The following is a 15,294-nucleotide window of genomic DNA, read 5'->3' as shown; positions in this document are numbered from 1 at the left end:
GGCCATATAGGGCACTTAGCACATGTAGAAGGGGGAGACGAGCGGCACTAGGACCCAGGAGGTGGCGTCCAGCTGCAGAGGCATTGAGAAGCGGCTCTGGACCAGCCCCTCCACTCCTGGCCAGGGCCTCTATTTGGGGGGGCGTACATCCATGGACTCCGGCCCACGCTGCTGGGCCCAATCCTGTTGGGGGAGGGGTTGATGCTGCTGGGCCGGATCCTGCACGGCCCCATTTTTGCACCCCTTGCCCCGGCTGGCTCTGTGCCCTGGGCAGCTGCCTCTCTCACCCCGCCCTAGTTATGGCCCTGGGCACAAGATAGTGGGGAATCAGGGTCTTTGCAGTTGGAGACCTTTGGCACAGTAGGGTCTCTTGTCGTGTTCTGTATTTTTAACAATACTTTTCAGACATTTTGTCCTTTAGAAGGCATGAAGTGAAGAGGCTTTCTTCTCCTCCATCACAGTACAGGAAGTCTGGTCTAGCTGAGCATGTCCAGGTCATAGTTTGGTTAGTGACTCCAGCTTGCTATTGTAACCCACACACCCCCTGGGTGTGGTGTTCTGTCCCATGTAGTAGTGGCATCAAGAGAGAGGGAGAGAGAGAGGGGGAGATATATCTAATTAAATGAGTTTGCTCTACAGTATTAGCTAACAGACCATTGGACTTTAGCTCATGCTGTAGAGGCTCATGCACTAAGCTGCAAAGGTCCCCAGTTTGATTCTGATGACTGGGGTCTGTTGACATTACACTTTTTTTCCTCTCCCACAGTGAGCTTTCTAATTGTTTTGTTGATCAGATTGGTCGTTTGGACTGAACTGATCACAGCTGTGGCTACAGTGGACAAACACCATGGTTTTACTAGTAATTCACAAAGTTCCATTTTCTTTTCCCTCTCCCTCCCCACCAAAAGCACATTTTAATAGTTTTTGAACATTCCTATGCTTTTGCCTCACGCTTCACTAAGCACAAAAGGGTTTTAATCACAGTATGATTGATAACCATAGTTAAACAGAACATTAGCCTAATGACATATAACTCCAGCATGGTTGTTAACTTGTGTACAAGTTTATTCCTTAAAAAGGAACAGAAGTTGCCAGGCTTTAAGTTCAAATGAGTAAAAGACAGACAGGTCCCTCTTGTTCTCATGTGGCTTGCAGCTGTGGCTGTGGAAGCCCAAAGAGAAACATGTAATAGTGAGCTAGTCCTGGGGCATAAGCAGTGCAATTGAATCTGCAGAATAACATGCACATTTCACACCCTCCATGTGTCTGTCCATATGTAGGGTCAAGCAGGCACACGTATGAACCACAACAAAATCCACATAAAGTGAATAGGGTGTAATGTATAATTAAGTTGTTTTATTATAGGGGGAACTGAACTTTATATTCTGTGTTTTAACCTTTTTACATACAAAAAAGTACATTTCTGGATTTGGGGGGGATGGTAGCAAAACTCCTCTACTGCTAACAAAAAGACAAAAAAATTATACCAAGGTACCCAGAAACAAATCTGTCCTCCTCAACAAAGAAAATTCAGGATATGCTAATAGCTAATTCAAGAAATAGGAACTGAGTGATTAAGAACTAAAGGGGAGGAAAAAAAAAAAACCAGGTAAATAGAGGCAGTGAAATGATTGAAGTACTGTGCTTAGTGTTAAATGAACAAATTAATAACTAGTCACTCACAACGACCAAAGCCATCAACTGGGGAGTGTTGAGAATGTGATCATGGTTTCATACGGGAGAACACTATACTGTTCTTAACCTCACATATTCATAAAACTATGCTAATATTATACTTGTTATGGCAGACATTCTTCAGATTTAGATATTAAAGGGCTGTGGTCAGTGTTTTAATCTGGTTTCTGATGGTGAGAAGCAATATAACACAAGGTCTTGCCTCTTGTGGAAAAAAAAATTATACATTATCCTCAGCTTCACATCTTATGAGGGCCTGATTCCTGGACTATAAACAATAGAAGAGTAATGAGCAGAGTTGTGTCGGCAGCATGATTTTAGAGCTCAGTACCACCAGAAATCAGTCTGAAATGATTACATATCTCCATTTCTACATGGAATGAAGTTCTATAATTAAATAGGGAATAAAAAAAGAATAATTGCAGAGCAGTTTTTTTAAAAATTTGCTATGCCAAAACTTTCCAAATCATTTCCACTTACTAGAGGCTGTGGTTGAGTAGTTCCACAGTTAATACAAATAACAGAGGATAGGAGAGAATAGTCTAATACAGCAGTTACTATAAGAGCATTTACTGTTGGTCTCTAAAAAGTGGCTGGCCAAATTATGCTGAATATCTTGTTTTCATTTATTGCATGACATTAAAAGATTGGAATGCATTTAATGTGTTTTTAGCTAACATAACCATCCTCTGGGTCCCAAAGAGATGTTAGGAAGTTGCAAATGCAAAAGTAGTTTGTGTAATTGTGAATGGGAGGAGAGCTGGCATAGACATGCTTTTTATGAAGATGTAGTTCACATTTGTGAGCCTCCCCTATTTAATAGTATCTGTGTTCTACCACTTGAATGCTTAGAAAAGCTGAACATCTACAAATAAACTATACATCATGATTAAAGACTACTGAGAATTGTTTCTGAAGGGAAAAAAAACACCACATCTGAGGCGATACCAAAAGATTTGGTGAAAGCAAATGTAGGCTTGGTTTTCAATAGAAGACATGAGAGCAGTTCTGGCAATTACTTTCCCATAAGACTAACTTCCATTGCTACCAACATAATAAAACAAGTTTTGAGGAAAAGTTTGAAGAGTAATGCTGGTAGAAATGGGGACTTGAGTGGAGCTGGATTTGCTTACACCAATAGTGCATTTGGTATCACTTTTTTGAACTTTTAGGGTGAAATCCTGAGTACTGTTGAAGTCAATGACAAAACTCCCATTGACTGTAATAGGGCCATGATTTCAATCTGAGGCCTTTTCTTCACTAGAAAAAGGTAGCGTGTGTATATGTGTGGAGGCTAATACCTGTTAGCTAACACAAAATAAAATCCTAGTGAAGGCAAGGCCAGTGTAGTGTTCACATGTTATCTCTTTGAGGTAAATCTGGGCTCTCCCCTACTGTGTACCTCAACTGACTAACACTCATGAAAATGACAAACTATATTGTCTACATGAAGATGTTACCAAATATAAGCTAATGTGGTAAAACTGCCGCCATCCTTTTGGAGCGCTCAGAAAATAAGGGCTTATCTGCATGGGGAAGTTGACTGACAGCTATTTTCCCCATGCAGGCAAGCCTTAAAAGAACCACAGGTGTAAAGCAGCATGGCTTTATAAAGACCAAACTTCAGCCAGCTAACTGGATAGCTTTTTTGATAGAATTAGTAAATTAGTTAATAAAGGGGAGACAATAGATTTAATATTTTGATGTCAGTAAAGCATTTGATGAAATCCCACTTAAAGTAATTCAAATTGGATGGCATGGAAACACTGGGATGTAGATCAGTAAACTGGCTAAAGGGTGAACACAAGGGGTAATGATAAATGGTAAAGTATCTGTTGGGAAAGGTGTCTAGTGGAGTACTACAAGGATCAGCGGTAGGTTTCGTCTTAAAATGTGGGTAACTTGTCAGTACCATGCTCTGTTTCAAGTTGGATACCATGTAGTGATTGTTTTAGACGTAGTTGTTCACATGAGAATCATGAGCCAGTGTCACAAACTGCATTCCATGAGAAAAAGTCAACAGTTCATCACAGACGTGTTGGAATTAAACATTGGTACAAAGTGACTTCCCTCAGCTCCAGCTTTTGTACAGAACAAGAAGACACTGGAGGATTAGCATAGTCCTTCAAAGTCATGGGCTCTACCATGCTGGTGGAACAGTTCCAGAGCCGTGTTTTGCACCATATACCAGGAACCAGGTACAGCATGTGTAGCTGTAATGAACTGGTTAAGCCACCTGTTAATTCTTTACTTTGGAAAGAACACTTAGTGCTATCTGCAGATGTATAGATAAGAGCTAGTTTTTAATTTTGCACTTGGCAGCACATCCAAATGATTGCTCTCTAATCTGCTACTAAGTACTGGTAAAGTGCCTTCTCAATGGAAAATTACCTCATCAGTATCATTATGTATGAAATGCAGTTGAAGGGCCCCTTCAATCTACAGTCCTATTTCCATGCTACCTACGTTGCCAAAGACCAGGAAACTTGTTTATAAACAACTAATGGAGTTTAATATGGACACTTCCATTTCGTCATGACTTGAGTAACTGAGGGACAGCCTTTCACTGGGCTTCCTGTATGACCAACAAGGGTGGGTTTTTAACTTCTCTGAAATAAATGAGTATGTGACTAGTAACCAGATCAATTCAACACAGTGGAAGACAAAGTGTCATGAACATAGGAAAAAGATAACTGCCATTAAACACAATACACAAGATGATTATGCACACTATTGTTTTTGTTTTGCTATTGTTACTTAAATAGGTACCTGAATATTAAGTGAAAGTTGTTCTGGGAAGGAGAGAGAGAATAGAAAAAGTGAGATGTATAGGTGGGAGAGATGTGCATAGCTACACCTTGGGAGGAGATACCTATAGGCTATATGACGTCTTGTAGTAGCTCCTTGTTCTTTCCATGATATATAGGAATAAACTCTCTATGGCAGGGCAACCTCAATGGAAGGTAGTGGTGTCACGTCTTTAAAACCTCTTCTCTGGTGGTCTTCCTAAGCTAGAATTTGGAGTGTTTCAGGGTGCACCATGTATGATCTAGTTATTTAGTAAAGCTTTTGCCTGTTTTTTAGTAAGAGGAGGTTTGCAGGGATGGGGAGGGAGGTTGTTAGTAAGCAACCTACTAATAGGCTATCATCTATTCCCACAATTTTGTGAAACCCTGATTTTACCAAAGTTCGTTCTTCCCTGCATTATAAAATTTCTGCTACAGGTATAGCAGCCAGCAGGAATTTGGGAGGAGCTCACTGATTTCAAGCCACAAATTTGAGAGGCAATAAGTAAGATTAGCCATTCTATGTATGCTAGTAAATTAAGAGTGTTAAATAAGGGTTCTGCTATTTCTCACCTGGCAAACTGCAATTAATGTGTAGCTGGTGAAATCCTTCCAAATAAAGAAGTCATTGTTACGTTTATAAAAAGCATATGACAGAGTGATAAAAGGCCCAGTTTGTTTGCTTCAGTTTCACTTCTAAATAGCCGTCCTTCTTTCATTATCTTTATTGCAGGCTATTCCTCCTTAATAACTTCAAACTCTCAATGCTCTTAAGTGCAGCAGGTCACCAGTAACTGCAGCTGACACGTCAGGTGATAAACTAATAACCGTGCCGAACTAAAGGTTCATCTAGAGATTATCAGATGACTACAAAATCTATAGCTATAAAGGTATGTCTACACAGCAGGTGGAAAGTGTAATGCCTAAAAATAATAACATACACAGCAGTACTGGCAGTGGCTTGGGCTAGTGGCTTGAGTACGTACTCAAAACAGTTGTTCTACAACCTGTCCCCTCTCAGATGTAGAAGGAATGTGATGAATATTCTCTTTCTCTCTCGCTCTCTCACACAGTCATTTCATGAGCAACTCTGATAGAGATGTAAGGCCCAAGGCAAGGGCAGAAGGGTCCCAACAGGTGGACAAAACCCAGATGGAACAGACAGGTGAAACTCAAGTATTCTGCCTTAACATACCTGGCAATAATCCCACATGTTTTACTGCAGCAGGGGATGATCTGATCTTTATTGACTTGACCAGGTTCAGAGCTGTGAGATAGAGGGCCTACATGTTCTTACTAAATGAACCTTGCAGAGATTTTATGGGCCCTTTCCCAGCAGCTCTCTATTTCCCAGTCTGGGGAGAGCATTGCACCGTAATTGGCACTTACACAACACCTTTTGGCTCTAATCCCATAGTGCTATTGAAACATTTATAACGCACTCTGGAATAATGGTGGATTACTTCACAATTTACCAGAAACTGAGACACAAATGATTTGCTGAAGGCAGTGTGCAAGTGACACTCCCAGGATCAGAAGACAAGTATGAGTTCTGACCTTCACCCACAGCAGAGCAGTGCAGCGCAGCACTTACTTCTCCTGCATTAGAAAGAAATTAGGTTACTTGGATTCACCTTACCTTGAATTGTGCCATCTGGGTTAAAGAGACAAGAGCTACCCAGAGATCCTCTTCACCCACCTTGTATCTCTCTAATACAGCCACAACAACACTACAAACAACATGTAGGTTAAAGGGCAGCTAGCAGCCCAAAGACCTATTAAAATAAATTTGGATTACTCCTTTACTGCTGCAACTGTTTGTTCTGGTCACTGTTATCTCATATATGTGCTTAGGGAACAGTATGGTTAGTGATAAATCTTTAGCTTACCTGCTCTCCTTCCTAGTCTTCTGTAAGACTTCATTCAGCATATTATAAATAGCCCCACAGAGCTTTTTCATAGCAAAAACATGGCATACTTGCAGTTATCAGGGAGTAATAGATCTGCTGTGTTCAGTGAGTGGCAGTAGTTGCTAGGAAGTTCTCTTGATTTTATAGTACCCAATCATCAGTTTTTAAAGGCACAGTTCTTCTATTAACTGATACCGAAAACACTACTACAACTTCAGAGTAAACAGATCTGTCTGGTGGGCATGAGGCAGGTGTTGGGGGATATAGAGCCCATTTTCATGTTATGTCAAAACAACAAAACAAAGCAGAAACTGTTCCAGGCTGTTGTGGAACTAGCATAGGGGAGGGGAAAGAGAATCAATCTTGCCCAATTACCCCATCAGTTCTGTAGATGAAAGCTATGGAAATTCTTTCAGTCCTAATGTACCTGAGGAGGGGATAGACACAGGCCCTAGGAAAGTCCAATAGGCCAGTTTGCATTTATAACTAGAACTCCAGAAGAAGTGAGGGCTTGTGTATGCATGAGAGAGCGTGCTGGGAAGCTGCTCTGTGTTAGGCTGGTATAATGTGAGAGCAAAGGGTTATGTCTAGCTAGGCACTTATGTAAAATTAATATTGACAGCTCTGTACTATGGATCAACCTATTCTTTACTTTACATATTCTTTACTTTACATAAATAATTGATGTCATCTTACTTCTTAGCTATTGTTATATTAGCTTTGACTTTTTGTGAGTTTCCTGCCCCAAGTACTGTAAATCGTTAGCAATTGTTACTTGCTTTAGGGTTATGCATCCTTTTCAAGGGGCACCATTTCCCCCACCTGCATGGGTGTGAAGTTGACACCACATTGAATCCTTATGGACCATCCTCAATCCTCATGCTGTACATTATTTCATCCCCAGGGTGAGGATAACAAGTCCTTGCTAGAAGAGTACAGTAGGCAGTCAAAATTTTTAAAAGTGGCTGATGGTTTTGGGAATGCAGCTTGTGACATCTTTAGGGGTGTCTGATTTTCATAGGAAGTTCAACACTTTCTGAAAAGCCCCTTTTAAAGGTGCTTCAAGTTGGACTCCTAAAATCACTAGTCACTTCTGAAAACTTGGGCTTCTCCATTACATTTTTCCCCATGAAATTTGTAGGAAACAAAATTACTCTGTAGAGAATTCCAGCAAGTGCATTTTGTATCCATTTGTTTGGTAAGTAGTGTAGTCCTTCTTCCTTGTCCAACTAGTTTGATTTTAAAATCTAAAAGACACCATAAAAACCTCCTGATTAGCAGTTCGTCATCACTAAGTTCAGTAAAGATCTCTTCCAAAGTGGGTGTAATCAGAGCTTGCCTAGTATAAAACCCCTCCCCACCGCACTTGCTGCTAATTGGTAGAACTATTTGGTATGGTCTTCAAAATAAAATCAGTTGACCCTGTTTCTGAGGCAACTTTTCTGTGCTTTGTAATTTCAAGAATTGCTTTTAATTGATACCCTCTGCAAATTCAAAGTCAGCTTTTCAGTTGGATGGAGTTACATAGGCAGTTCTGTATAGTCTCCACAAGGTTTAAAAGACACCAGGTTTAGGAATATTGTTCAGATGTATTTGAACACAGACTGTGATAGTCTTTTCTCCATCCTGGGCTCTGCTTAGAGGGCTCTCTTTGAATTAAATAGGAGGCATGTGGGCACATCCAAAGGCAACATTTGGCCCTTAGATCTAGATAATGAATTTTTTTTTTGGACAAATAGTTAATTTGCCAAAACATGACTTGAAACTTTATGTGAATTTGACCCAATTAGTTCTCCCTGGAAAAAACTTATTGCAGGCCGGCAAAATAAGACCGAATGTATTTTCCCCATTTTAACTTTTAGCCCAGGGGTTAGGGTATTTGCATGAGATATGGGAAACCCCAGCTTAAATTCCCTCCACAGAGCAAGGACTTGAACTCAGCACTGCCCCCTCCCAGGTGAGTGCCTCAAAATCATCACTAGGCTATAGAGTCATTCTCTTGTGCTGTCTCTCTTTGGCCCACTGAATGTGTAGGTAGGTCCACAAAGTGGACCAGCTTCAACAGGAGAGATTGAGAGCAATGCCTTAAAACAGGCTATAGCCTGGTCATTACAGTGGTCACCTGGGAGACAGCAAATCTGAGTGCTAGGCACAGCTCCAGAGGGGGGGATTTAAACCTGGTCTCCCACATCTCAGACAAGTACCATAACCATGGCCCTAAAGGTTATAAAACAAACATATACTCACTGTTATTTTGCTTGCCTGAAACAGACTTTTCTGATCTGCAGACAAATCCCAAACGTTTTCAGCACTAAACCAAAACACTGATTTTTTTTTTTTTGCCCAACTCTACTTAAAAGTTGCCTCAAGAGGCAAAAAAATTTAGTACAATCTCTGTTGTGACATCTCTCCAAGTAACGTCATGGAGAAATCTATTACCAGCATTGGCACACAATTCATACTGCAAACTCTGAGGCCCAGGTCTACTGCTGGCCTACAGCTCTTGTAGGCCAGGTGTTTCCAGGGACTGTTGTGGGATGGACCAGGCTGTGTTAGGGTGAGAGGAGATCAGACTGGGGAGATCCAGTGTTTTGGCCATTCCTCACTACCATAATCCTCAGCAGCGGAGTCACATTAGGACAGCTATCGGCAGTGTCCTAGCTTGCACTAGGGGCTGAGCCAGCCCCTGGATAAGGGAGTTGCCTCTCCTGTCCCTTGCATTAAATTCTCTGGTGGAAGTCAGCTACTGCCCTCCATTGCACCCATGCAACTCCACTGACCTCACAAGTGAGGGCAGAATTTGGCTCATATTTGGGAACGTGAGGTGAAAAGTTGTGTGTGGAAATATCTTAAGATGTTTATCAGTTTGCTCAACGAGTAATATTTATACATCTAAGTAAATATGAAAGACCTTCCCAGAAACTTTACAGCCACAAAGAGTACATTCAGTGGAACTTCTGCCATCTGTGTTTCGGGTGGGATGGAAAGTGGCCACTTGAGTGTGGAACTCTAACTTCCAGCATGCTGAAGAGCCAAGCCTTGTGGTGCTCTCTTCACTGTGGTGTGTATTTGTGGGGAAACCACATCAACCTGAAACAGATCCACTGAATGGGAGAAGTGCCCATGTGCACCATATACGACTGTCCCCTGGGTCAGCTGTGCAGATCGCTGCACCTTGCCTACAGGCTGAGGGCGACAGAGGCTTCTGTCCCACATTCTTCAGGCACAGCTTTTCCCAAGGTTCACAGCAACATGTTACAAATATTGGCCAGATCCTCACTGGTGCTAGAACTAGGGGTGCTGGTGGGGCTCCAACACTCCTGTGCTTGAAGTAGTAAGAACCACCACATGCATGGTTTCCATCAGCAGCATCCCCACTATAAAAATTGTTCCTTCAAATCCTCAGCTGGTGTAAACTGGCCCTGGTGTTACATGGATTTACAGCAGCTGAGGATCTTCTCCAGTGGCTGGAGATGAGGAAAAATGCATCCACACTGAGAATCTGAATGAAAGCCTTCAATGGAAAGACTCTCATGGCCTGCATTAGGCTTTTGATCAGGCCCTAGCTGCATTGTGTAGTATGATGTATTAGAAGAAGGTTTGAAAACAGATTCTGGAGGCACAAAACAGATTCAGAGTAAGAGCAACATTTCAGATTGCAAAAACCGGTATCAGCTTTGTTTATGGTATAAAACTAACTGCCACATGTGGAATGTACAAGCAAAATTGTAAGCACCAAACTTTTTAAAAGTTTATTTTTTATTAAACAAAATAAGGTACATTTCACGGAAATGATTATAAAAATACATATATAAACATCTGTTTACTTACAGGCTCTATCTTATGCTACTCTAAATATTGCCTCATGAAAACCAACCAACCAACCAACTTGGTAAACCAAAGAGTTAAAATCAACAGTTACTTCATCATTTAAGGCTCTGTGAAAACAACAGAACAATGTAACAAGAGGGACACCTATTTTTCTTCTGTTCACTCCAGTAGAATAGCTTCTGTCATTGTATTTTCATTAACTTGACAGTTCCCATTGTGTAAGGGTGATAGACTCTGTGGGATCTTCCGTGACCAAATTAGCTATGGGACTCCCAGTAACGGGAACTGCACAGCTAAGACCTCATGCAACCCTTTGAAAAGCTGACAGTGTGTTAGCACTGGAGGGCATCATGAGCAAACTGTGTTACAATGATAGATTTAAAATATACTGGAGATTTTAAACTGTGCTTAGGTGGCACACTGGGCTGCTATCCTTGTAAACAGTTTGCAGAAGCTACAGTTCATAGTGGGTGGGGTATTCTGTAAAAATTGTGAGTGATTGCATAGGGCTTGATCTTGTCATCTACTGGGCGCTTAATTTCCATTGAAGTCAATGGGCCAGATCCTCAGCTGGCATTAAGCTGGTATAGCTCCAGTGAAGTGAATGGAGTTGTGCTGATTTACACCAGCTGAGAATCTGACACATAAGGAGAAGAGTGCACTCAGCACCTCAGAGAATCAGGCCCAGAGAGACCAGACATGAAGTTGTTTGACACATGCATAGATTTTGGGGAACTGGGGCAGAAGAGAAGAAAACTAAAAATGGAGGGTTTATTCATAACTACAGTAATATTAGAGAGACAGGTGTCTCTCTCCAAAAGACAACAAGCATTTGCACATGATGGTTCTGTAGCTGTACATCCAGGACCAAATTCTGCTCTGTCACATCCATGTAAATGGAAAAACAAATATCGAGATAAAGGGAGTTACTCCAGATTTACACTGGAGTAACCAAGAACAGAATTTGTCCCCAAACTATAAAAATCACATTGTGTCTACTGATGTGTGACTAGCAATGGAAAGACATTATTGTCAGAATACACAGATATATTTTATTGCACAAGAATAAACCACTCTCCACATTCTTGAGATAGAGGAGCTACTGCAGGAGTCTAAGTGTGGCTTTAGATTAAAAAAACGGAACACGAACTCCAGCCTGCAGAGTTCACTGCAGTGTTTGATGCTGCTTATCAGACGCAGGAGAATGAGGTATGAAGTAGCCCAGAACATGAAGGTTTCAATCACCATCTTCAAGTAGTCTTTGTAAGTTGTTTTGTATCTTAAAGAAGAACAGAAGGTTCAGATAAACTTACTTCTTATTCACACAGTTAGAAGACATTCTTCAGTGCAAGTCTGAGTGCACCAGTTAATTCTGGCACTGCTATTTATACCCTTTTAAATGGTTGCTATAATGAAGTCAACCCAACATCCATGTGTATCAGCCAGGTACAGAGCTGTCTCTTGGGTACGGCAAATCAGGGCGACTGCCCTGGGCCTCATGCTTTGTGGGGTTCCCGCACTGCGATAAAATTGTGAGGAGGCAGGCGGGGAGGTGAGGCGGGAGGGTGAGTGGGGTGAGGAAGCGGATGGGGAGGTGAGCGGCAGGCAGATGGGCAAGGAGGAGCCCCCCTACCAGAACCTTCCCCCAGTGCCTCCGACCTGCCAGCGGGCCCCGCCAATCAGCGTCTCCCCCTCCCTCTCAGTGCCTACTGCCTGCCGGGGATCAGATGTTTCATGGCGTGAGGAGGCACTGGGGGGTGGGGGGGTGGGAGGGGAGAGGAGTGAGGGCACAGCGTGCTTGGGGGAGGGGGCAGAACTGGGCAGGGAAGAGACAGGGTGGAGGTGGGAAAAAGGTGGGGTGGAGGCAGGTCCTGGACAGAGCCAGGGGGAAACACCCTCCCTCCTCCCGGCAGATTAGAAACTCTGCACCTTTGTCCCGGGCCCGCACCCTCCTAGGGATGGCCCTGGCCAGGTACAAATTCAGTTGGAAAGCTGGAACTGAGGTGGCAGGACTTAGGAGCACTTTAGGTAAATTCCGTAGCTGCCTAAGTTTGAGCTAGTGAAAGAGCAGGGCTACTCCATGAAGAACAGTAAAGTTGGTAAAAAAACAAACAAACAAACAAACCAAAAAACCCAGTAATTAATTTCATTAAATTTTTGAAGTGATTTATCAATATGTTGTAATTTTTCAAAATTTCATAATTGATCTTTTTTGATAATTGAAAAATGGTGACCATCTTTATAGGTGGCCAAAATCTCAAGAAAACATCTACAGAACTTTTATCAAAGGCTTTGGGTTTTTCAAAGTGGGAAATTCAAAGTGTTTTGGCAAGCTCAAACAGGACAGGCTTCCCCCTCATCCTATGGACAGTAGGATACAATCTACAGATCATGAGGTAAAACATTCTATGCTCCAGAAATTAGCTTAATCCTTTAAGTAGAAGCAAGGTGGCAGCCAGCACCAGGGAGAAAACACCGGGCTCTATTCTCTGCCCCAGCTGCTTTGTGTTGTTGAAGGCAGTGCAAAGCAGCCAAAATGCTACCCAAGGGAACCATTGGATGTTGCAAAGCTGGCTTAACCAGCCCTGTGTCTCCTGTTTCTCTCCCCACTTCAGCATAAGGCATGTCAAGGTGTTCTGCCAGCGCCTCAGCTGCCGTAGCCACTGGCTACAGATAGTGTAATATGGCGCTGCCTTAAGGCTGCTCTAAAATTATGCCATGTCCAGTCCAGCCCCCAGTTGACCCAGGATCGGGGAAAGTTACCTTAAAGCCACATTATCATACCTCACTCCCCTCCCCCACACTTTCCTGAGGCTCACCAAACAAACACTTGAAGAAAAAAACGTGGGGATGGGTTCACTGAGGGAAGGGAAGAAAAAAATGAAGTCTGCTTCCAGGTTAATATATACAAATTTATCTAGTGCTTGCATTTCAATTTTATCCCCTTCTCAGAAGAGGTGGAGGAGTCAACGGGGATCCTGGGGCTCCTTTATGTGAGGCACACCAGTCCTTTTGGTTTTTAATTTCAAGCATTTGTCTGGTGCATACATCTGGTACGTTTGGCAATCATACTGTATGAAGCCCATCAAAAATAGTCTAGAAGTGCTAGATACTGTGGTACTAAGCCAATGGGAATTCAGTGGCCGACAAGTGTGGAAATCAATAGAGCTGGGAGAACCACAAGATCGCATTCAAAAGAGGTCACTGCAACAGGGTCAAATTCTGAACAGGCTTTTTGAGAGTAGGTTTAAGGTCAGACTTCTGCAAGTCTATGGGGAAGATGTGATGAGGAGAGGAAAGCATACATTAAGTACAGGTACCAGAACTAACTACTTTCCTCATTTAAAAAAAAAATTGTAACATCAGAGCACAATGTCAATCCAGCAGTAAAATTTTCATAAACCACAAACAGCTCATTATTTCATAATTATTAACTTAGGTACTTGCTAAGGTTTAGCAACTCGTTACTGAAGAGTGCCAGTGCTCGGTTAAGAGAGGTGTGTTGGTATGCAACAACCTCTGCTCAGAGGACACTAGGACCATTGTGTTGTAAATTGGCAGCAATCCAAGTGTGAAAAGAAGCATAGTTAAGGTATCTTTAGGGGTTCAATTCTTTTGGCCCCAGTTGAGCAAAGCATTTAACTTTAAGCATAGGCTCAAGTCCCACTGAAATCAATGAGACTTCAGAACATGCTCATGTGCTTTGCTGAACTGAAGCATTAGTCTTTATGTGAGAAATCCCATTGTAATGATTTGGCCTGTGTACTTGGGTCAAGACTGCAGAAGCAGTCTCTGAATATATCTTACCATATAGTGAATAATCTCCTCTCACTCACTAGTTTTAAACTAGTAAACATTGACTCTGAAGTCAATGGAATGACTTCAGATTTACACTGAGGAAAGAATCAAGCCCCATTTCCTTGGTAGCAAAGTTGTTCTGAAACCTTTGACATATAGCTAGCACTGATATTAAGAAAAGGAGTACTTGTGGCACCTTAGAGACTAACAGATTTATCTGAGCATAAGCTTTTGTGAGCTACAGCTCACTTCATCAGATGCATTCAGTAGAAAATGTGAATGCATCCGATGAAGTGAGCTGTAGCTCATGAAAGCTTATGCTCAAATAAATCTGTTAGTCTGTAAGGTGCCACAAGTACTCCTTTTCTTTTTGTGGATACAGACTAACACGACTGCTACTCTGAAACCAGTGACATTAAATAATCTCAGTGACATGCAACCTGAAAAGTTTGCTCTTGAAAAACAAACTGTATTAAAGACCTTGGCAAGCTATCAATATTTTAGAAACAAAAACTCATGTGATTTTAGTATGTAGGAATTCAAATAAAGGGTTATTACAGTAGAAATACAACTTACATGCTGTGTCAGTGGAAAAAAATGAAACACCTTAGTTTTAATTATCAGTTTACTGCACTTGAAATATAAATGTAACCAATTGAAAATATACCTTCCTGCCTACCCTTCTTTTGTTTGATTTTCCAGCTGGGGAAAGCAAATACATTTAGTTCTGCAATTAGTAAATGGAAGAGAGAAGAGGTCATCTGCAGGGAACAAATGGCTGGTGCATTCATGTTACCAAGCAGCAACAGGCTATTACTAAATACCCACTTTGTAGGTGAACACTGGCATTCCAGCAGCTTTTATTGTTTGGACAAAACAGACTGAAGAAACAGATCACCTAAGAAAGGTAATATCAAAAGTCTGTTGCCTTACCAGCCAAAAATGAAGGTCATTAACTGATCATAAACACAACAAATCACTGGAGGTTTCAGAGTAATTAAATGGCAATTGATCTCTCAACCTCTCATAAGGGAGCACTCACATATACTAACACAGGTGCTCGGGCTTAACTGTTAATTTATGCCATTGTCCAAGAACCATCTCACCTCAGGAAGGTGGTGCACACTCTTCCAGAGATGCTGTTCTGAGATCTACAAAAGCAAATCTTTCCCAAAAACTTTTGGGAAAGACAAACATCAGTGGTTTGACAAGGACCTGCTGTCCTCATTGTGTATGCTGAGTACTGGGCATTTAAGTACTTGCCTAATTTTATT

At 41.8% G+C, this 15,294-nt stretch overlaps 1 protein-coding gene across 6 annotated transcripts in view; it reads right to left on the bottom strand.

Annotated features, from left to right (window-relative positions):
• Positions 1-10,132: 10,132 nt before the first annotated feature.
• The window catches only part of GRAMD2B (GRAM domain containing 2B), a 73,445-nt gene continuing 68,283 nt past the window's right edge, over positions 10,133-15,294 (bottom strand). For all 6 annotated transcript variants that reach the window (XM_037901644.2, XM_007060860.4, XM_043546980.1 and 3 more), the window contains one exon: positions 10,133-11,501. In XM_037901644.2, the coding sequence (XP_037757572.1) occupies positions 11,460-11,501 (42 nt within the window). In that variant the 3' untranslated portion in view covers positions 10,133-11,459. The remainder of the gene's footprint in view (positions 11,502-15,294) is intronic.

The sequence above is a fragment of the Chelonia mydas genome, chromosome 5, assembly GCF_015237465.2.
Source record: "Chelonia mydas isolate rCheMyd1 chromosome 5, rCheMyd1.pri.v2, whole genome shotgun sequence".
NCBI classification, from domain to species: Eukaryota; Metazoa; Chordata; order Testudines; family Cheloniidae; genus Chelonia; species Chelonia mydas.
The sequence above is the reverse complement of the archived record's forward strand: the minus strand, read 5'-3'. Positions and strand labels throughout refer to the sequence as shown.